Source organism: Pangasianodon hypophthalmus, chromosome 10 (assembly GCF_027358585.1).
Source record: "Pangasianodon hypophthalmus isolate fPanHyp1 chromosome 10, fPanHyp1.pri, whole genome shotgun sequence".
Lineage (NCBI taxonomy): Eukaryota > Metazoa > Chordata > Actinopteri > Siluriformes > Pangasiidae > Pangasianodon > Pangasianodon hypophthalmus.
Genome location: NC_069719.1, coordinates 13,543,277 through 13,565,431, shown reverse-complemented (window position 1 = coordinate 13,565,431; position 22,155 = coordinate 13,543,277). Strand labels below are relative to the sequence as shown.

The 22,155-nt window shown below is 40.2% G+C and overlaps 2 protein-coding genes across 6 annotated transcripts; both read right to left on the bottom strand.

Annotated features, from left to right (window-relative positions):
- Positions 1-648: 648 nt before the first annotated feature.
- On the bottom strand, positions 649-16,922 carry baz1a (bromodomain adjacent to zinc finger domain, 1A). Of its 5 annotated transcripts, none has more exons than XM_053237553.1 (28): positions 16,773-16,922; positions 16,285-16,444; positions 14,114-14,392; positions 12,232-12,390; positions 12,040-12,141; positions 11,369-11,456; positions 11,093-11,227; positions 10,842-10,908; positions 10,545-10,711; positions 10,301-10,396; positions 10,068-10,206; positions 9,802-9,948; positions 9,324-9,419; positions 7,862-8,086; positions 6,678-6,843; positions 6,478-6,585; positions 6,297-6,391; positions 5,318-5,848; positions 4,606-4,769; positions 4,273-4,415; positions 3,982-4,130; positions 3,715-3,795; positions 3,339-3,586; positions 3,035-3,246; positions 2,566-2,900; positions 2,100-2,275; positions 1,622-1,709; positions 649-1,487 (listed from the first exon to the last, which is right to left on the bottom strand). In XM_053237553.1, the coding sequence occupies exons 2-28, from the start codon at positions 16,395-16,397 to the stop codon at positions 1,315-1,317; spliced, it is 4,482 nt and encodes a 1,493-aa protein (XP_053093528.1). In that variant the 5' UTR covers positions 16,398-16,444; positions 16,773-16,922; the 3' UTR covers positions 649-1,314. The 5 variants fall into 5 exon arrangements, with proteins under 5 accessions (XP_053093528.1, XP_053093527.1, XP_053093526.1 ...); XM_053237552.1 differs by having other exon boundaries at positions 16,285-16,449; positions 16,773-16,918; XM_053237551.1 differs by lacking the exon at positions 16,773-16,922 and having other exon boundaries at positions 16,285-16,745.
- A 359-nt stretch (positions 16,923-17,281) lies between these two features.
- On the bottom strand, positions 17,282-22,147 carry zgc:109986 (uncharacterized protein LOC553566 homolog). Its single transcript, XM_034308258.2, has 8 exons — positions 21,596-22,147; positions 21,192-21,313; positions 20,969-21,107; positions 20,763-20,884; positions 19,713-19,823; positions 19,524-19,630; positions 19,130-19,229; positions 17,282-18,780 (listed from the first exon to the last, which is right to left on the bottom strand). The coding sequence occupies exons 1-8, from the start codon at positions 21,690-21,692 to the stop codon at positions 18,664-18,666; spliced, it is 915 nt and encodes a 304-aa protein (XP_034164149.1). The 5' UTR covers positions 21,693-22,147; the 3' UTR covers positions 17,282-18,663.
- Between the last annotated feature and the right edge of the window lie 8 nt (positions 22,148-22,155).

The window sequence follows — 22,155 nt, the reverse complement described above, 5'->3', positions numbered from 1 at the left end:
TCAAAAAGGCACCCATTTGGGATCATGACCTGCTATCACACACAACACAACGGACATGTGATGACTGCAAAGTACAGCAACAGGCTTTGTGGCACAAACGAATGTGTGACCACCACTGTACACTAGTTTAACGTGCACATGGTCACTATTGCACAGCTGCAGTGGGGGCTATTGTAGCTATGATACACTAACTACAGTGTAAGTGCACAGCCTTCGCTGTGGATCAAATGGATACATTGGTGATCAATCCACAGTAGGAATTATGGATTCTGTAGTACTACTCATACAAGAAAATTTCTGCAGTCATACACTATAATGTATATATATTCTATATATGATGCAGTAGGTCAGCATAGTCCTAATATTCATATAACACAGTGAATCTGGTTATGCTGGGTTCTGGTTGAATCCTGGCTGAACCAGGACAATCTGGTTATGTATAATATACTGTGGTTTGCAATATACTGTGGTTTTGAAGCGGTTTGTCGCCCTGCCCTTGAAAATTCTAGACCCTGCATAGTCTATTAGACCAATTTCTGCCCCACACATTGATGCTCCTGACTAAGACTCCATAACTGAGAGTGTTATTGGAACTCTATGTAAAATGTTAAAACTGCCAATGCCATACATAATTTCAGTAAACAAATATTTACAAAGGCAATTTATTTATACTTTAGAAAATGTACAGAACAGCTAGGAAAATAACAATCTGAGAGAGGAAAACAGCCATTTACCCGGGTTTCTACTGTTTGGAGACCAACTCTGGTAGTAATTTACAAAAAACAATACACAAAAATAAGCTATAAAAACAAAACAATATTCATAAATAAAGTAAATTCAAAGGATACCCCAAACTAAAATAAATATTGTGGACAGCATAACAGGAATAAAGAAGCAGGTCTTGGTCCCTATGTAGTGTTTAACCAAGCTACAGGGAACTTACTGAAACAAATATTTATTTTACTATTCACAACTACAACAAAACAGAAATGCTATTTTTTCCTTGAAGTTGCAACAATTAGTTTGACAACGAATGTGAAACATGTTATGAAACAGCTATACACAGTAGTCTAGAAATGCAGTCAAGTTATAAAATACAAATGCACCATTTGGAAAGTTTTTTTTTTTTTTGCCCCTAGGACATTTCAAACAGTGCAAATATTTTTTTCACAGTGCAGGTTTGTCCTGCAACACATTAGGCCAATCCAAAATGCCTACTTGCATCACCCCATAAGTTCTTCCAAATCTTACGTGGAGTCTCTTGTTTGTCTAAAGACCGTTATGTGCATGATGTTCCAGTGAAAGAAGTCTGGTTTACATTCTGGATCGTTTCTGTGGAGGGCTCGTTCGCTCAGCCAGGCCGAGTCTCTGTAGCTCAGAGTGGAAGAAAGCTTGAAGCCTGATGCCAGCCTTGGCCTCAGTGGTGTTACGAGGGTTATACTCAAGGCAGTTGGAAAACATCAGCTCCACATCATCTACATACTCCGCTGTAAAAACATGTAAATGCAGAAGTGAGAAATGACTGTGGGTGCAGTTATCAGCACCTGTGATGGCAGACCTGTATATTGCATCAGTGTAACTATAAATTCATATAACCAGATTAAGCAAGCAGACAACTTACATGCAGTTTGGTATTCACAGTTGTTCACCTTTTCTCTGATGATACTCAAAGCAATAGGTTTTTTGATGATGTCATAGTAATCGGGTACCTGCAGAAAGAACCCAGTATGTTAGATTGGAAACCTCAAACATAAGAGAATCTGGAAGAACAACATAGTGGCATGACAACTAAAAACTTTACTCCCCAGTATTAGATTCCTTTATTCCTGAGGGGAAAAAAAGAAACTAGCACAAAGAAGAAGAAAAGTCTTTCATAATATATAGAACAGCTAGAGCTGTGGATCTCAGCTCCTATACTAGGGTCCCACTACCTTACACACTGGATCCATCTCACATAGAGCATTAGCTGATCAGATTGGTCAGCCATGTTAAGAGTAGGAAAAACATGGGTCCCCAAGTCAGGAGGTGGGATAACCCACTGTAAACAAAAGTTTTATTTACCATAGTGATCCCAAAAAGTCAATATTTATGTGGTATACCTGAGTTCTAGACACCAGTTTCATGAAGGGCCAGCTGTCCTCATGTCTAACTAAATCCACGGTGAGCTGTTCACACACTGACAGCTCATGAACGCCAAGATTTCTCCCAGAGCAGCGGCGGCTAGAGGAAGATCTGCTTGGGGCTAAGGACATCTTATTTTTAGGGGAGACCTCTGCTGGAGAAACACACAAAAATCAGAAGCAATGAAGAAATGAACAAACAGAAAGAAGCAGTATATAAAAAAATGTGGATTTAATATAATTTGCTTTTCAGCACAGCTATCAGCACTAGGGGGGGGAAAAAATTCACATTTTCCATAAAAGTATTTAAATTGCCTTAACATTTAAGTAATAATATTTTTGTACATAATGATACATAAACAAACAAACAAACAAACAAACATGACCTCAATAAATTAATAAAGAATTATATTGGATTACTCTAGTCACAGCTAATATAGCTAACCTGTGCTGGCTCTTTTCCTGGACTCTGTGTGAGCTGCAGCAGGACTCTGCTGAGGGCTGCTTTTAGTTGAGGTGCCGTTAGTGTTCAGCACCTCCAAGCTGAGACGGGCACTGGAGCGGCTTCCTGCCCGAGGAGGGGGCCTGCCACTGGACACTCGAGTGGCTTTCTTCCCTGTGCTTTTAGAGCCTCCTTTAACAGAGGGATTGCTCTGTTTGGGTGTGTTCTGCTGACTCTGTGGTGCGGAATGATTTGATTCAGCTTGTCTGGATCTACTGCTCAACCGGCCACCTTTAGAAGTCTGTAGAGGAAGCTTCACAGCAGCCTTCTTGGAGCCACTTGGAATAAAATGTGAAAATTTTAATCTTTACAGCAGTTTCTTATTTAAGATGGATGGATTAATTTGTTTCAATAATAACAAATACATCAATATACATCCAAGCTGGCTCACTATCCAACCAAATCAACCAACCTTTCTTTCTCTTCCACCTCCTCCTCCTCCTCATCTTCAAACTCTTCCTCCTCCTCCTCCTCCTCCTCCTCAGACTCTTCTACCTCTTCCTCAGACTCCTCTTCTTCCAGTTCCTCCTCAGAGTCGATGGAGGAGCGCTGACGAGAGTTTATGCGGTGAGAGCGTTGTTTGGGACGGCACTCTGGGCAGAACCAGTCTTCACTGGGAACAGCCTAGGAAGCAAAACAAGACATACATGTTATACATTTGGTCATTCAAAAAAAGTTATAGATGTTGGGGAAACATCTGGAAGCAAAAAGTGGACCTTCAGCTTTGGGCGCACGCAGTAGATGTGATGGCCTCGGTCACAGCCGTCACACAGCAGCATGTTCTCGCTGTCTCCCTTCCTGCGGCATACTTTACAGCGGGCGTTCAGGATGGACTTGGCCCAAAGCACACTGCGCTCCAGTGTAGACAGATGCAGGAAAATCTGTGAGAGGCTGGAGCAGGTCAGAAGAGATTCCCTCCAGCGCTCCAGCACTGTCTTCACCTGTCGCCCACATTCACTTCCATCTGCAGTTCAGGAGTACATCACTTAAAAATCACACTTAAATGATTTACATCATAATGTGGACAAATACGATTCTCCGAAGAGTGAGAAATCATAAATTTTCCATTCATGCCAAAAATTTGTAACTCACCATCCTTCTCACTGGACTGGTCATCATCTTTCTTCTTCTCTTTTTTCTTTGTTTTTTGGTCTTTTTTGCTTTCCTCATCACCTGATTTAAGAACAAAACAGTATTATAATTTATTGCTGCAGTATACCACAACTGCACAAAGAATTTCAGAGAAATTCTAAGAAAAAAAAAACAAAAAAAAAAAAAACAAAAAAAAAACACTTCATTCAATGAAACAAACACTCCATTCAAAGTAACACTAGCTAGCTGGAAAAGGAGACGTCTTACCCAGTGGAGCTTTAAGGAATTTTCGCTCAATACCCTGCTCTATCTGAGCGAGGGCCCGTGCAAGGTAGTGCACATTGTTGTTTACAGGCTGAGGAGTGCTAGCACTGGTAGATGCTGCACTCTGGCTCTCGCTCTTTAACTCCTGCAATCTGAGCAACAAGATCACAGGATGTTGAGTTATGGGTTATTTTATTTACAGTGGTGCAAACTGCCTCTGAACACAGACTAAGAGCATTTTACTACTAACCATGCACCATGCCCCCCCCACCGTTATGTTCCAGTCACAGTTACCTGTCTTTGACTCTGATATGGTTCTCCTCTATCTCCATGGCCTCCTCCTCACCATTGAGTACCAAGTTCTCCTTGCCCTCAGAAACCAGTAGTTCATAGTTTCCACTTTCCAGTGCTGCTCTCCATGCGCCTCTTTCCATCCCCTGATAATCACAGCAGAGAGAAGAACTGAAAACATCATTCACTCTTTCTGCCATATTTAAACACAGGAACTGTACTCAGACATCAGCAATCAGACAGTGCGTAATGACATAAATGCCCATGTTTTTTTTTTTTTAAATGAGAGCAGGAAATAACATTAAATCCCAATAGAGATGATGCAGGCCAACACACCTTTACTGAACCCAGAGTTCCCTGATAGATACGGTCCTCAATGTCCAGCAGCAGATCCCTGAGACGACTCTCCATGTGGCGCTCAGCAGGTGCAGTGCTTTCCAGTGGAGTGGAGCCACTCTTAACCTTCACAGTACTCCCTTTAGTCTCTGACAGTGCTTTATCTGCAAAATTACACCACAAAGAATCCATGAGAGCAGCAATTCACTTGTAACTTTATATTAGAGCCTGGTAATTCTGCATCCTACAGAAAGAAACTTTTTACAGTCCCAGCAAAAACAAGGAATAAAATATTTTCAGTTGCTTATTACTATGTCGGTAATCAAATTACACAAGCAGTTCTTCTATTTTCCAGATGGTCCAGGAAAACATTCCACCTACTCCACCATACAATACCACCAGTCACAAAAAGAGTAGTACTAATAACTGTTTTTGTTCATTTAAAATTTTTATCTTTTTTGCTCCGTAATAATCTTGTGTAATTTTCCTGACTGGCAATATGGACCAAAATGCATTAATTAGGATTAATTAGGATTAATTAGAAAGTGCACGGTATCTTTGATTCAGTTACATGTGAATTTATGTTTTTAAATGCACATGCCTAGTATATGTTGTTGTAAGGGGTAAAGAATGTTTAAGCTCACATCACAGTGTTTCTCTCAATACTTCGATTTTGAGAGGCTTGATCACAGTTTTTTTTATTTGAGCCTACCTGAGTGGTGGTAGCGTTCTGCAGCAGTACTGCTGAGGAGCTGATTGATGCGCTCCTTCTCCTGCACTAGAGTCTCTTTGAGCGAGCTTTCCCGGTGTCCTCGTGGATTCAGTGCCTCAATCAGCTGCTCCAGCTCAGCAAATGTGCTATAAAAGGCCCACTGATTGGGTCGGTTCACTGGGACTAAAGTGCTCCTCTGGTGCCCTTCTGCCAGTTCTTCAGTCTTTACAGGACTCTGGGCAGAGAGATCTTCTGTTTTAGGTTCAGGGACAGGACGAGGCTCCAGCATGTCCTCAGTCAGGCCAAAAAAGTCATCCTCCACAAAAAGTGCTCCAGCTGAGGGGAAGAGCCAGTAACGGCGGTAAAGTCGGTCACGGCCCAGTGGCAGAATATATGTGCACGCTGCAGCTTTGTGGATGCGCTCTAATAGCTCCTTCTCCTTCAGTTGCTGTTGCTGTAGCTCCTCTGGGCTGGGGCCATTCTTCAGCTCTTCCTCACTTGCCTGCTTCCCTTTTGGAGTGCTGCCATTCGCTGGGGTGTGAAATATATAATGTAAATTGTTTAACAATATAAACCTTAAATACCAGATTTACCATATTTGCACATTTTGGACAACAGAATTAATGTTCCTGTTCCAAAGACTGCTTAAACATCCAAATACTACTAATACAAGCATTCTACTTATGCCGCCCATGGAAAAATAGGCAAAAGGCTCACTATAGGTAGGTAAACAATAATAGTGGTGCATTTCCAGCCAACTGACCAATGTTCTAGATGTCAGTCTAGTCGGGGGCCTTGATGGAATCAGTGAATGGAGAATTGTATATCTTATGCCTTCTCTGGGGTCAGAAAAGACACAACATATGCAATATTGATAGACAAAATTCACCAGGAGCGCTATGGTCCAAGGTGTTTTTCTGAGTGAATATGCAATGTGAATATTACAGAACATGTGGGCCAAATCTTCAAGTGTCTATACCTTTTTTAGATTTGCTATGCTGTATATGCTCCCCTTCATCCTCTGTCTGGTCTGCATGGCCTTCCTGGCTCTCTGTACTAGTGTCCATCTCATCTCTGCAAGGAATAAGCATTAATCTGCTATTCTTTACCATGTTGCTTCAATTTGTGGTCCTGGTTGATGACTTGATTAAGGTTCTTACCCTGCTGCATGTGTGCCATTTCTCAGTTCCTCTTCTTTAAGTTTTTCATGTTTCTCTTTAAGTTTCTGTTCCTGCTCTCTCAGCTTTTCCTCCTTTCTTTTACGAACTCTGTTAGTACAAGAAAAAAGGGTTTCATAAAGGTTTCTACCTAATGCATGTTTGTTGTGGTTGTGGTGAAATGCTGTAATGCTTGGCTATACCTGTTAGCAGCTTCCTCTCTCTCTCTGCGGTGCTGTTCAGCTTTGAGTTCACGGAGCTCCATCTTGGCAGCTCGTTGCTCATCAGCACAATCCTCAATGAAGTCTCGAGTGGAGATCAGAGTCAGCAGCTTCCCGCACAGAGCGTGCAGGAGCTTCAGCTTCTCACCTGTTATCAAGACATTAGCAGACATGTTAGCAGACATTAAAAACTACATGCAATAGTACTCAGCTATACTGAACATTAACACAACTATAATCTGAAGAGAGAGAGTACTGAGTGGCTGTAATTCTAAGCTTATAATTGCAATTATAATAGCTACAGACAATTATCAGAAATGCATGACTTAACCCAAGATCAAAACATGCTCAGGAAGTGCCTCTCCCAGTTCTCTACCCATAGCCACGTCTCTGCAAGCAACACTCGGTGTTAATGCTTGTTCCCTTCTTAACCCATCAGGAGATTCCCCCCCGGCAACTTAGTTTAGTGCAATTTATCAGCCACATGCTACCCCTCTTTCAGTGTAAGCAGACCACCACAAGACTACTTCTGACTTGATATTATTAGGGTGGTGTGCCATCCTCAGCACAGTAATGACACTGACATGGTAATGTGTGTGGAGCTGGTATAACACTGGATGTAACTCTGTCTACACTTACTGGCCACTTTATTAAACACAACTAAAAGTTATATATCTTAATAGTCTTATGTCTTAATAGTTTGTGACCACAAGACTGTTGGCTGGACAATTTTGGCCGAGGAACGTGTAGTAACACAACAGTGACAATGCACCAGTGTAACCTCGAACATGCCACTACTTCGCCAGTGTAACTGCTGTGCTGAGAATGTTCTGGTCTGTAGTGATCCAGTGGTGGTCCCCTTTCCATTGTGCGATGGAGACGAAATTGTGTACAGCTATAGATTTTACTAGGCGTACCTAATTTATTAGGTGTAGCAACTCCAGTATACAAGGACTAAAAATTAAGCCTTGTACATCATAATCCTCTCTGCCAAATGCGGTAAATATATTTATTTCTATTTTGAGTAAAATATTATTATTTAATCTCACTTATTTAGCTATCTTAATTTGCAAAATATTAAGTGAAACACGTAAATGATGTTTTAAAAAAAACCCTGAGACTTTGTCTGGAGCGTTCTGGGAAGAAGTACTAGGGCGTGCACATACCAGGCAGCAGGTCATAAACAGCAGTGCAGGACAGCTTCTTGAGCAGGCTGGGGGTAGAGAGGCGCAGCTCCACGCATGGGTCATCAGTCGAGCCAAAGCCCCCTTGTTTCTGGTAGCGGAATTTTGCGTTGGTGTAGTTACACTCTGCCCCCGATGCCAAGACGTGCAGCCTCAGGATCTCAGAGAGAGTACAGCTGTCCAGATCCAGTTGTTTCAGACTGCAGCCTGTGTACAGAGAGATTGGGGTGGGGGATATTCAGTGGCCATGGAAACAAGCTGAAATCAGTCAATATGTAGTCAGGGTGGATCTTGCTGAAGGAATGCCAGGGCCACCGTCCTGGCCTAACCTAACCTGAGGCCTTGAGGAAGAATTTTAAGTCCAAATTGCTACCTTTTGTGTGTGGGAAAGGCATCTTAAAAAAATATGTACAATGGCCAGTAAAAATACAACTGCTATTTTACCAAATAAGCTCATTTGTAGTCATATGAGGATATGGGCTAAAAGTTTAAGAACCTCTGCTGTATTCTCTTAGACAGCGTTCATTCCTACGAGTCCAAATGAGAGGGAAATTCATACTTAAGGTAATTGATACAATTTGCTGTTTGGTTCTGGTTTCACACTGCATAGTGTAGTCCTGAAAACATATGCATAAATCTGTTTTCAACTGTAAGAAATAAGGTTAAGAAAAAATATAAACAAACCTGCCAAGTGCCTAGAAATAAAAACAATACAAGCACAGAACACAGAGCCAGCGATAAAAAAAAAAAAAATCAAATTAAATAAAAAAATAAATTGTATACAGTGTTAATTTCTCTTTTTGTTTGTTGGCTCAGTTTTGCAGCTACCAAAAAAACCCTGCTGCCCGCAACCCAAAATACACAGCAGGTTTGGTCACCTTCCTGCAGTTGAGGTTAAAGCACCTTGCTCAGATGGTCACAAACCCATTATAAGGATCCGACAATCTTGGAACCGTTATAAAACGACGGAGGAAATGCAACATGTGAGACACCACCTTTCAAGTGCTCAAGAGAGCGATATTTCCACACTGATGGGCTCATTGCACAACCACTTCTGTGTTCTTAGTATGGCTAAAATATGCATTTTCAGTTCATTCGCTACACTCGCAATGGTGGCATTTTACAGTTAGTGCCTGCCAAGGCTCCTGAAGACGTACATCGGTGAGGTGCATCAGATATGCAAGAAAGCTTACAAAGCCCCTACTCGCAACCTGCAGAAAGGCTTCAAACGGTATGTATCATCATATATGCAAAAGTACATAGGTAAGAAAATAACTAATTCATATATAAATAATGCAAATATAGGAATGATAAAAACCTGATGGACAACTTTCTGTCTCACTGCACTGAGGAATGTAAACAGTGCTGCCAGAAGTGCAAATGCCACACTATATCAAAATGGAAATTCATCACAGCACTGAATGCAAGTAGCCCTTTTACTCACCTTGATGGAGCTGAGGCCAGGCAGCAGCCAGTGAGGCCACAGCACTGATTGCAGACTGTGTGGGGTCGGTGTCATCATCCAGAGCCTCACTCAGATCTAACCAAAAAAAAAAAAAAAAGTTAAAGTCTCATAAAGCACTTAAATGACCCAACTTGAATGTGTGTTACTGGGAAAACCTTTTTACGTCTGTATTATGATAGAGTGTGGCACACACTTCCCCTGAGTTGTAGGGTAAATTGCAGCTCTTATAATGTAATATTTGTTCCCTGGTCCCATAGCTGATCACACAATTCAAAAAACCTGAAATGTTCTGGAAAGCCTAGTTTACTCTCTTGTGGTTCTGTTTGTCATCATCATTCTCATCCATCATCTCATTCATTCATAATATCAACAGTTACCTCCATCCACAAATCAACCGGCCTAAATAACTGAGGCTGTTTAGAAATCTAGAAAATCTACAGTCATTTAGTTCTCTAACCTTTTGCATCAGCCTCAGCCACTTGCTCTTTTGCCACCTCCTCCTGCTCCTCATCCTGGGCCTGGAAAATGGCTGACAGGAAAAAGAACAGCAGCTCACATAGTGGCCCTTCAGGATCACAGCCCACGAGAGCCTCCTCTAGAACCTCTGTCAGAACACAACAAAGCAGACACTTCAGCTAATGAGCTTACAGCTCAGATAATCATAAACAATTTGATCATGATCACTACATGCTTCCTATATATGTATCAATATTCCTCTCACACCTAGCGTAATGCCGTCAGGAAATTCATCCTTCAGATCGAAGAGCTCTCCAAATGCCTTCAGAAACTCCAGCACCATCAATGCATCTCCAAACAGCTCTGGAGGCAAACGTGTCTTCACTGGCATTGGTGTTGGAAGCTCCTACACACAGATCAAAGGAAAGAGCATATTTACATGTGGCTTTCGCACAAAGACATGCTGACATGCAATTACTTACACACAAAGGCACTCCTACCTTGAGGTCATCACACTCCATGTCCTCTCGGGGTTTACTCCACAACTTCAGCCGTTCAGCATATTTCTTCTTCTCCTCCTTTAACTTTTCTCGCTCCTGAGAAAGGTGAAAAAAAACCACAGTTGCCATTACAGCATATAACTACAACGAAATAAGGTCACACAATCCTTCATACATTCATCTTACACAAAGGACAAAGAAGTTAAATCAGAAGCGGTGTTCAGATGTCTGGTTTTCAACCCACCCGCTCTTTCTCAACCTTCATTCGTTCTTTCTCCTCTTTCCTTTTCTGTTTTTCTTCCTCGATCATTCTCTTGATCTCCTCTTTCCTTCTTTCTTTGTCCTCCTTCTCCTTCCTCTTAGCTTCCAACAAATCTTCTCTCTCTCTTTTCATTTTTGCCTTTTCATGTGCTTAACAATTGAAAACATACAAATATTCAGAATGCAATTTATGACATTTTAATGATAGAAGTTTGTATAAGTGACAATTTAATTAATATATTATTAAAAAATCCTGGACGTATTTAATATCATGGCTTACCCACTGCCATCATTTCTTCTTTTTGTTGCATTAGTTTCAGTTTTTCTTCTGCAGCTCGCACTGCACCCTGAAAGAAAAATGCAACTTCATTAAAAACACCTGGAATTTCCAAGGTTCCTCCAGTGGACTCAGAACACTTTTCAAACTGAGGCCTTAAGAGTTGCCTCAAATTTTATCTCATGTGTAAAGAAAAACACCACAGCAGATCAATGATCTAAAGATCTGCAGAACCGAGCCACAGCTGCACCCACCTGCCCAGGAGACGCATCACCAGAGGGGCGACCTCTGCCCCTTCCAGGAGGACTAAAGACAAAAACTGGGGCTTCATCCGGAAAGAAGTGGGAGAAACTTTGTTCTGATAGTTTGTATGTTGCAACAGTTGATGGCTACAATAATAATAATAAAAAAATTTTAAGTACCACAAACTGTTTCATATCACATTTTTAATAGATTTGTTCATAACACAGAGAATGAGGCTAAATAAAATCAAGAGAAATTTAAATCAGGAATAATTTACTATGGCATACTTTGAGTCTGATGGTCCCATTCACTGGTTCACAATGTTGTTTGAGGAGCAGTTTCAGTCTGTCTCGCGTGAACACGTTCTTCTTTCGACTACAGGAGCGAGCCAATAAAAAAAAGAACAGCTTTATTGTTATTCACTAAAATTCATTAAACTGAAATACAATTCATCACTAAAACTAGTTTTACTTATACTATAACATGTACAAAAGCAAGTAGCATTTATAGATTAAAGGAGGACAAAGGACACACAAAATAAAGCAACCTGTCAACTGAAGTTATTGCTTATTGATTACATTTGAGGAGCTCATTTTAAACTGATGGTAGACCTACTCTATGCATGTATATAGATGACCTAAAACCTTAAATCTAGGGATTTTACATCAGGAAGCTGGATCTAGAGAATGACAAATACAGTAGGTCATTTTATTAGCCACTGTTAAATTAAAAAAAAAAAAAAAAAAGAAAATAAATGAGCTGAATGCAGCATGGCAGATAACTAATGATATATCTGATGAAAACTTTCTATAACTAAAATAACTAGAAAAGTCATGTCAATACATGTCAATATCATTAAGTCTGGCAGAAATGTTTAAACCTATTGCACAGAACTTCCAATAGCATTTAACAGTGTAACCGCCTAATGACAGTATATTAGATAAATGTATAAACTTACACAATCTGAGATGATTTCACAAGCATGGGCTCACTACCCTCTGGACTGACAAGCTGAACCTTATACTTAAACATGGATGGGTTGATGGCCTTCCGCTTCCTGCTTTAGAAAACGGGATGAAAATTCCAATCCAGCAAAACAAAAAAGTGGTACTGTTGTATAACTGAAAAAAATGCACCAGGAGGCACTTACCCACTGGGTGTTGTTTTGGGGGACATGGGTGAAGTGACCGTAATCTCATCATCACTGTCACTGATGACGATGGAGTCTCCCTCTATACGGTGTTTGACATTGCCGTTAACTGTCCCGTTGGAATGGGGAGGAATGACCTCTAAGATCTGGCAGTGCTGTCTGTGGAACATGAATAAATATGAAGAAGCTGCACATAGCACAAGAATAATGAAAACTGAATAGACGCATCGAATCAACAAAGATGTCAGCACATTTGTAAAGTTACAATTACAAGAGCCAATACTGCCAAATAAAAAAATAAATAAATAAATAAAAAATCAATGGGGGGAATCCAGCCTGGCCTCTCAACAACAACAATGTCATCATCAACAGATGTCATCGTTTCCCCCACACACAAACATCCCACAGAATCTCCTTAAAGCTCCACTCATTTCCAGGTAAAGCTACAGATTTATTCCATGAACATTATTAAACTGTGTACAACGATACTTTGTCTATTTATTGGAGCCACTTACATTTTTATTCCTCATCTTTCCACCGACAACACATTAGGTCCATGCTGACATTATTTACCTGTTTTTGAGTTACTGATGTTTGAATTAAACCCATTCAGCTCAAGGGACCAGACAAACAGGCTAATGTATAAGAGCTCAATCAATCATGAACTCTGCCATTACTGGGTCATGATTTCCACTAATGTAACAAAATTATATATATATATATATATATATATATATATATATATATATATATTTTTGTATTACTGATCTATATTAATCTGAATGGCTGAATGCTTGGAGTGTAATCGACATCATGAACAGTAAAACCAAACTATTTACACAAGGATTATGTGTCTTGTCTACCAAACACTGTTACAAGTCTTTCTTTCCTGTATTTTACTTTTGACCCAGATGTTAAATGTCTCCATTTTCACTACACACTAAAAGAGAAAAGGTGAATGCTTTCGTCAAGCTACCCCCATCATTTTGCACCTTCAGTATGATTAGCTAACCATGTCAAAATACATGCTGAACACGGTTTGAAAGTGCTCCAGGCTTAAACGTTATCACTGTGGAAATTCTCTCAGAATGGTTTCTCTCCTTGTCCAGCAGAGGAAAAGAGGCTCATGTTTCCGTGGTGCAAGCCACAATGGTGTGACATTTGGGAAACCTTCTTGCACTAGGCAGATTTGTGTGTGGGTGGAGCCTAAAATGCCACTCATGGCTCCACCCACACACTTCTGCTATCTCCAAATGGCAAGTTCATCTTGTGATGGCTGTCTCAGATCCTCTCACAGAGAGCTTTCTGATACTCTACAAGATAAGCCTGGGCTTAATGCACCATCGCTCTTTACTGCTCTACACCATCCTTGATTTGTCCTCCCCGAACAAATTCCAGAAACAGTGTTAATCATTTGATAATGCACATGAACAACACTGATTTCAAAATCAGCCATAATACCATGGTCATTACAGAACTTCAGTTGCTTTGTAAGAGTTCTGATTTATATTTCATTTGAAAAAAAGCCTTGCTGTAGAGACGTTAATTGACTCCATGGTGATTTTGTTTCCAGTTGTTCAATCATTGTATAATAAGAAAAAACCGTGAAGACACACTAACTCCTTATTTACTCCCAAATAAGCAAACATATGATAACTAATGTGACAAGAAGTGAAGGCCAACTATGGGAATCTTGCAGATTACATTCAAACTCAAAGATAAAATTCAAACTTAAAAAATTATGTTTTAAAATTCAAACCTAATGGTCATATAAATCTCAATTCACTGTTGTGCATGTTTGTGGGCTAGATCTTATGGTATAGGATCATGTTACTGTAGTACAGATTACACAGTAATTATAAATAAGCATTGAGTATGTTACCTTGCACCAGAGCGACTTACGATGTCGACCATTTCCCCGGGAAAGAAGCGCTCTTTGATGAAAGCACAGACGTCGTCGCATACCTCATGCAGCCGTGTGCGCTGGGTGAGGGCGGTCAGGTGCAAGAGAGGCAGGAGTAAAGCTTTGGGAAAGCTCTGCAGATTTAGCTTGGCCTTCTTTTCACTTTCCAAGGCCTCCTGGTAGGTTAGACCAGGTTTGCCTGTCACTGCACAGCTCCACACCAGACTGTTACAGAGGATGGTCCTCTCAAAGAATTCACTGTAGAAACAGCATTTTACCAAAATATAATGATAGCAACTACCAGGAAAACATGCAGCTTAATAAAACAGAAGGTCTATGAAATATACTTGGATAATATACTCTTTAAGAAATATAAACTTAGTGATCACTTCAATGCCATTGATGATCAGTACCTGGCTATAAATACAAATCAGTTTGAAGTGGCTGTGTTTTGTTTCACAGTGACACTTCAACATTGTCGCTTTTGACTAGCGCCACAGACTCTGAACAGATGACATATCTGTTTAAAATTGAGACAGAGAATAAGGGCATGCTTCCCTGCCCATTCGTGTTTAAACATTCTGTTTTCATCATCTACTTTTTTAATCTTTGGCTTGAACAAACCATGTTCTCACTTCACTAATCACACCAGAGAGGATAAATAAAATTTAAGTCTATGAAAAAACTGGCCACAACAAGCCACAACAGATGATCTGCTATCAAAGCTGAATTGGATCATGTTTAAAAGAGACTTGCTGAATCAGCCAGTTTTTGCCCCATTGATCAGCTCTGTTAAGTGAGTGTTGGCCGACCTGTTGCCATCCTGATCAGGTGTTATTTGGGTGGTGGACCATTCTCAGCACCACTGATACAGACATGATAATGTGTAGTGCTAGTACAAGTGTATCAGGACCACTGTATGCACCTACTAACCATTTTTTTTAGTCACAGCAGCTGGACACTAAAGAGTGTATACAAATCGTATTATTCATTCTCTATATCCCTCACTTTCTCAAACTATATCCTGCTCATTTTAGGTTTTTTCCCTGCTCCAACACACCCACTTCAACACAGGAAGACATGTTAATCTTCTGATGAGCCAAAACGGGTATAATGGGCATAGGAAAAACACTAAAATATGCAAAACGGGGGGGTTAGGAACCTGTGCTCGTCTTGTAACCACAGGGCCATATTGAAACAGGAGATACGAGATTGTGCTCCTGTGATGGACCATTTTCTACTGAAGCAGGGGGTTAATGTGGTATGACATGGTGCGTAACAGATGGGGTACAGGCAGCGACTGTATATCCATAAGGTGGTATCTACAGTGTGGTAGATGTACATAAAATAGCCAAGGAGTGTAGGTGTTCCTCATAAACCAATAACTGTGTATAAGTAGTAGTAGTACAAAGACCATTAGTTAATAATGCAATTAGGCTAATTGTGTAATAAGTGACTTTGTTAAACAGCTTTAAACAGCTATTTTTACTTATCTGTTTACACTAGACATAGTTAATAAGTACTAATAGTAAGTATAAGCTGGAGTAGGCTGAGGGAAGAGTCTCACACACACAAACACAGGTATGTTTTCCAACAATAGCTGCTACCACGTTTCTAGCTAAACATCCTGTGAGTCGTCAGAAGTTATCAGCATCTGAATCCCAACAAAACGACGCTCTTCTTTAACCACCTCACCAAACTACACGAAAGCATGGACTGCTGTCAAAGTTCAACCGAGCTCTACACATATAACTAACTTTCTTGTATTTGGAAGGTGTTTTACCACTGAGCTAGCTAACAGCACACTGGCCTAGGCGAGGTGCGGATGAGTAACCTAGCTACTAGCGAGCTCAGCTAGGCTAAGTACATTTATCCAGACTACTTCCACCTGCCACTTCACAACACTACTTCTAACCAGACACAGTGTCCAAATAAAACATGGTTTATTTCAAGCCACACACAAAAAACAAACCAATGAAACAAAACTCCTGGCTGAGGAAGCAATAATGAATACTACTTATTTAGTTGAAAGAGAAACTTTCGAGGACGTCACTGGGTTGTCCGACTTCATAACAGTTTGATGCCATTAGCTAGCATAACTTGCTAACATCACAACAAGTTCAAAAGGTGTTACAAGGAACCTCACTCACTCGTACGTCCTGAAGATCTCGTGAGTGACTTTACAGAGGAAAACTTCTTCGTCTGGCTTGAGATCAGCAGGAGGTTTCTGTCTGACGAAGGGCTTTTTGTGGAGAAGGGGCATCTTTCTTTATCTCGGCGTCTTTGCTGTTGATGCCGCTGCTGGGTGTCCTAGACTTTCAAAAAAGGAGGGAAACGGAAAGTGAGAAAGATTGAATTTGGAGCTCGAACGCGATAAGGAAAACTCGGTTACATCCTCCCACGAGGTGTCCGAAGCTGAAGAGGCTGAAAACTGCTTAAAAAGGCGCTAAAGGCAACACATTTCGAGAGGAAATGCAGCCTTTGTTAATGACACACGCTTCCCAGTCGCACAGTGACGTTCGAGCCAGCCCACACGCCAGAGCTCTCTCACTGAGCGCGGCTTTAGACTCACTAATTACCAACATCAAGTCATTTACAGAAAACCACAAACACCACAAATACTCACGAACACATTTACCAGTTATGAAACACAGCACAAAGTAATCCTCTTCTGTCAGGGATAAAGACAAAACTCCACACTTGTCCCACTTCTCCGAGCGGGATGCGCGTGTTGACGACAAGTTTTGATCCCCTCTACTTCGGTTACCGACAAGGAAGCGCCATGGGCGGGGCTTGAGACTTCTTACATCCTATTGGTTAGGCGTGCTGCCACTCATATGTCCACCGCCAATGCCGAGATGCCGGGATTAGTGCTTCAGCCTTTGTGTATTTGGACAGCTTCAACAGTTCTGCAATTAACTTTTTTTTTAAGGAAAAAGATTTCAGTCTTATGACCGCATACAACGAAAACTAACTTGTATGTTAACTTGATTTTAGTGTTTCTTTGGAGTTTATCAATAAATTAATTACATATTTTCATTTGGTTGACACATTCTTATACGTCATGAAACAAGCAAGGTTTTTATTTAAACAAGCATTATGAGTTGTCTACACAATATTTCTTTAAAAGAAAACAGTAAACCAATGTCAGTGATCAACATTTTTATTTACATTTACTAGATCAATAGCAAAATTGGAAAAGTGAGAAGTCAGAAAAAGTGAACACTGACTAATGCACTATATAGTCAAAAGTATATGGACACCTGACCGTCACACCCTATTTTTGGTTCTTCCCCAAACTGTTGCTACAAAGCTGCAAACACACAATTGTATAGAATGTCTTTGTATGCTGTAGCATTACAGTTTCCCTTCACTGGAACTAACCTGCTCCAGTATGACGATGCCCCTCTACACAAAGTGAGGTCCATGAAGACATGGTCTGCCAAGGTTGGAGTGGAACTCGAGTGGCCTGCACAGAGTCCTGACCTCAACCCCACTGAACACCTTTGGGATGAACTGAAACACCAACTGCACCCCAGGCCTCCTCACCTGACATCAGTGCCCAACCTCACTAATGCTCTTGTGGTCGAATGAGAAAATCCCCACAGCCACGCTCCAAAATCTAGTGGAAAGCCTTCCCAGAAGAGTGGAGCTTATTATAACAGCAAAGGGGAACTAAATACAGAATGGGATGTTCAAAAAGCACATATGGGTGTGAGGGTCAGGTGTCCACAAATTTCTGGCCATACAGTATATGTACTATGGTGGGTAAATCCATAACATGTAATGTACCAAGTTTTGTTACAAAATGACTACAGTGAGTAGTCCTGATAAACAGCATGGTGGTGCAGTGGGTAACACTGGCTATGCTAGATTGCTCCTAGGTGTGAATGTGTGAGTGCATGGAGCTTTGTAATGGACTGGCATCCCATCCAGGATGTATTCCAAACCTCGTCCCCAGTGTTCCTGGGATATGCTCCAGATCCACCACGACCCTGACCTCAATAAAGTGGTTACTGAAGACGAACGAATAAATGTTGAATGAATGAATGTGACAATATACTCAAAGTAGAAAACTGTTTTCCTATCTAAATCTGCTTGGTTAAGACAAGATACATTTATGTTTCTCCATTGTCTGTTCATTCATTCATTCCTTAATTAATTCTTTCACAACTAGGGCAATTTAGTGTAGCCAATCCATCTACTAGCTTTTTTGGGAGGTGGGAGGAAACCAGAAAAGCTGGAGGAAACCTGGACATGGAGAGAATATGCACAGAAACTCCACATAGACTATAACCCTAGCTCAGGACTAAACCTGGGATCATGTTGTGAGTTGTGAGGAGGCAACGCTAACCCCTATACTGCCATTACCTGTACAAAGCTCATAAGCTATATTACTGTGCATAGATCTTATTAAAACGGTTTTCAGTACATGTAACTCTACTATGAGAAGTCCTTTGTAAAAATCCATTTAACAAAAGTATACTCCTACAAGAAGTTTTATTCAGTGGTTCTTTTATGTGTTTAGGTCAAAGTACTGTGTAGAGATGTATTTGCTTGAGGGAATCTGGGTCTGTGTCATTTTGGAGATAAGCACTATAATCAAGAGGTACTTCCTGCAACCAGTGGCCAATTGCTGGTGCTCCCTGAAACAGAAAAGGAAAATGTCATACACCTTCATTTTAAAAGGATTCAGTCAGTAACAGTTATTATATTTGGTGTTTTGATCAAAATTTTAGTGCATTCTTTAATTCACTGTTAATAACATATTGCTATTAAAAAGTAGCTCAAATTACAAACAAAAGCTGCAGTGTCTTTCAATCCTTTAAACATTTAGTTGGACTGTAGGTCTGACAGTTCATACTACAATAACTACAAAAAAATATTTTAGCTTATATTTACTGGACTGTAGTTCACATAGAAAAAAAGTAAAATTTCTGGTAGTGTTTATGGAGAATGTGGAGAATAAATAAGGCAATATGCCATGTTGCTCACATTTGTTTCTTGCAGTGACATGAGAGCTTCTTGAATACTTGGAACAGTAACCAACAACGCGCCTTTCTTTAGGAAATTTTGGCTAATGAACTGCCACGCTCTGCAGAAAAGAAAAACACAGGACATTCTGTCATTCTCTATACAGCCCAAAAATAGTACTGAGATGAACATATTTGCATTCTGAATAGGCAGAATCAGGTCCTTTATCCAGGTTCATCTTGTGTTTAGTGTTTACAACCAGCACCTTATTGTGCTGAACAATTATGCTGCCTAGCTTATCATGCAAATGCTGTTCTTTGCAATTGTACTGTCTTATTTATTTACTGTATGTACAGTATTTTTTTACAGCATCATAAACAGGCCTACCCAGAGCTATAATACGAGTGTGACTTACCTTACTTGGTCTTTGGGCTCCATAAAGTACTCAAACACATTGTTCATTATTAGCACATCTGCGTTTTGCAACAACACTGCCTGAGAGCATATATCTGCATGAATCACCTGTGGAAAGCACACAGAAATAATCAGGACATATCATATACATAACTGTAGTACTGACAACACTACAGTATGAATCTGGTACCTGAATTCTGTCACTGAAGCCATACTTCTCCACAGTCATTGTCTGAAGCTTGACAAACTCTTCACATATTTCTACTCCAATGAGTTGCGCTGCTGCACTGTAGAGGTAGCCCTACTGAGGAAACGGTTATCGGTTTAGAACTTAGATAAGAAAGATAAGATAAGATAATAATTAGATAAGATAAGATAATAATTAGAAAGCAGAAATCAGTTATCTAAAACCAGAGATCGCATAAATATAGACAGTCAATTGTATAAAATATAAATGGAGCAGGCCGTATTATGCCTGTGTTATACAAGTCCTACCCTTCCGGAAAAGTCAGGAAGAGTCATTTGCTTTGTTGATAAAGACTCTGGCAATAAATTCTGGCCTACCAGATTCTTACAGTGACATATGCACAGATCTAGGGCGCTTTGCTCTATTTGTAATGCAGCAATGCTTATGAGCAGTATCCACTGTGACCTAAAAAAAAATGCCTTTTTTGGTCAGATTTTAACAGCCTTTTCAAATCTGCACTCAAATCTTCAGACCCTGTGCTCTGATACACGAAGAAAAGAATTTCACTGTGCTGTAATGTATATATGACAAATAAAGGCTTCTTCTTCTTCTAAATCTCACCGAAGTACATAGCTTTGTATGACTGAAAATACCTGCCCAGGAACATTACCAAGATGGCTGCCGAGTGGACAGGCTTTACAAGAAAGACTTCTAAAATATTCTGAGTGGACAGTAAAACAGTCATAATGGTTAAGCCATTAATTATAACCAATCAGTCATCTGCTTATATACACGATTTACTAATTTACTAATGTATTCACTTGGCAGACATTAAAGTGACCTACAACTGTATTGAGACTGGATACACTCCAAACAAATAGCTGAGCGGTTGAGGGTTATGGGCCTAGTTAAAGACTCCACAGTCTCTCTGGCAGTTCTGGGATGTAAATTCATATCGGTTGCTAAACACTGAGCAACTATGTGTTGAATGATATGCAGTGAATCAATAAAATATTGGGAGAATCAGGACCATTCATTCCAAAAGTACCTTACCCCATAGAGCACTGCTCCAAGCCTGGAACCCACGTCCACTACCAACTTTCCTGCCAGGTCCGGGAGAACGTGAAGAAACAGGAACTGGAGCTCCGAGATTGAGAAGGAATGTGAGATGAATTCTGCAAGACATTGCAAACTACAGCATTTAGCAACTTGCAGGCATTAAAAAAATTCCCATCCAGCTTAGAAGTGACTAAAATTACCCATAGGAGCTGTTCTATGCGATCCACAACTGAGACAGAAGTTGCGACTCATCTTGCCCTCTTCACAGAGACAATCTATCGTTTCCTCATCATACAAAAATGCATCAACGTGCACAGTAGGTTTGGGGTTCGTCTGAGTCTGCAGAGCAAAGTGAACTTTAGGAGGTGAAAAATATGAGGCTAAAATAATAATAACCCAAAACACAACAAGGAAACTGCCAACCTTCTGAATGGCCATGGTCTCTGAAGGAAACATAGCCTCCAAGGGAAGACAACACCTCAGGTCATCTGCAATACTCTGGAGTATAGCTCTCTGATTGTCAACCAAGTAATTATCAAGATCATCTAAAAGAACAACATAAAGAAATTTGCATAAAGAACATAACCAAATAAATAACTGACTACAAACATCCCAAATACATGCAACTTAAAAGTGTTGATGAATGTCAAAAAAAAGGTCCAAAGATTCTGCCAAATCTGGTGATATGATTAACAGATTTTAACCCAAAATTATAAATCCGATTTTTCAACACTCAGTCAATTCATCTGATAAACACAGTTCACATGTAATGCAAGTAACACATCTAATTTACTCCTATATTCTTAGCTGGAATATAAATGAATCACCTGAATGCTTCATCCAACTGATCAGTTTTGCAAGATCTTGAGAGTCTGTTCCGCTCAATATTTGCAGAATATTATTCTTAGCGTCGCTGAAATTCATTCTCAATCATTATGTTTTGATCTAGGTGATCGAAGTGCAAAGCTAAGAAGCAGTGTGAGAAACGCATGTACAATGAAGTACTTCAAAACAGGGAGGAGCCACAGTTGGGCTGATTTTTAAGGTGCTTCTTGTCCTGCACTTTAGCCTTGTTAACACGTTGGTCTGTGCGTTATAGTAAACTGCATTTAGCAACGTATAATATCCTAGAATGACTTCTATGATTAGTAATTATACAGAAGTTGTTGGTTAATATTAAATTGGTGATAAATCTTCCCTGTGTTAGCGCCACCTTAAAAATGTGTGCGGCGCGTGCTGACTATTCCCAATATGACTTCCATGGCTTTGACAAGGAAACATTTTCCAAATAAATAAATAAACAAGAGAGCGAGGAAGATAAACAGAAATTAATATATAATTGGAATACATTTCATAAATGTTAAATACAAGGTAAGTAGCTGCGTAC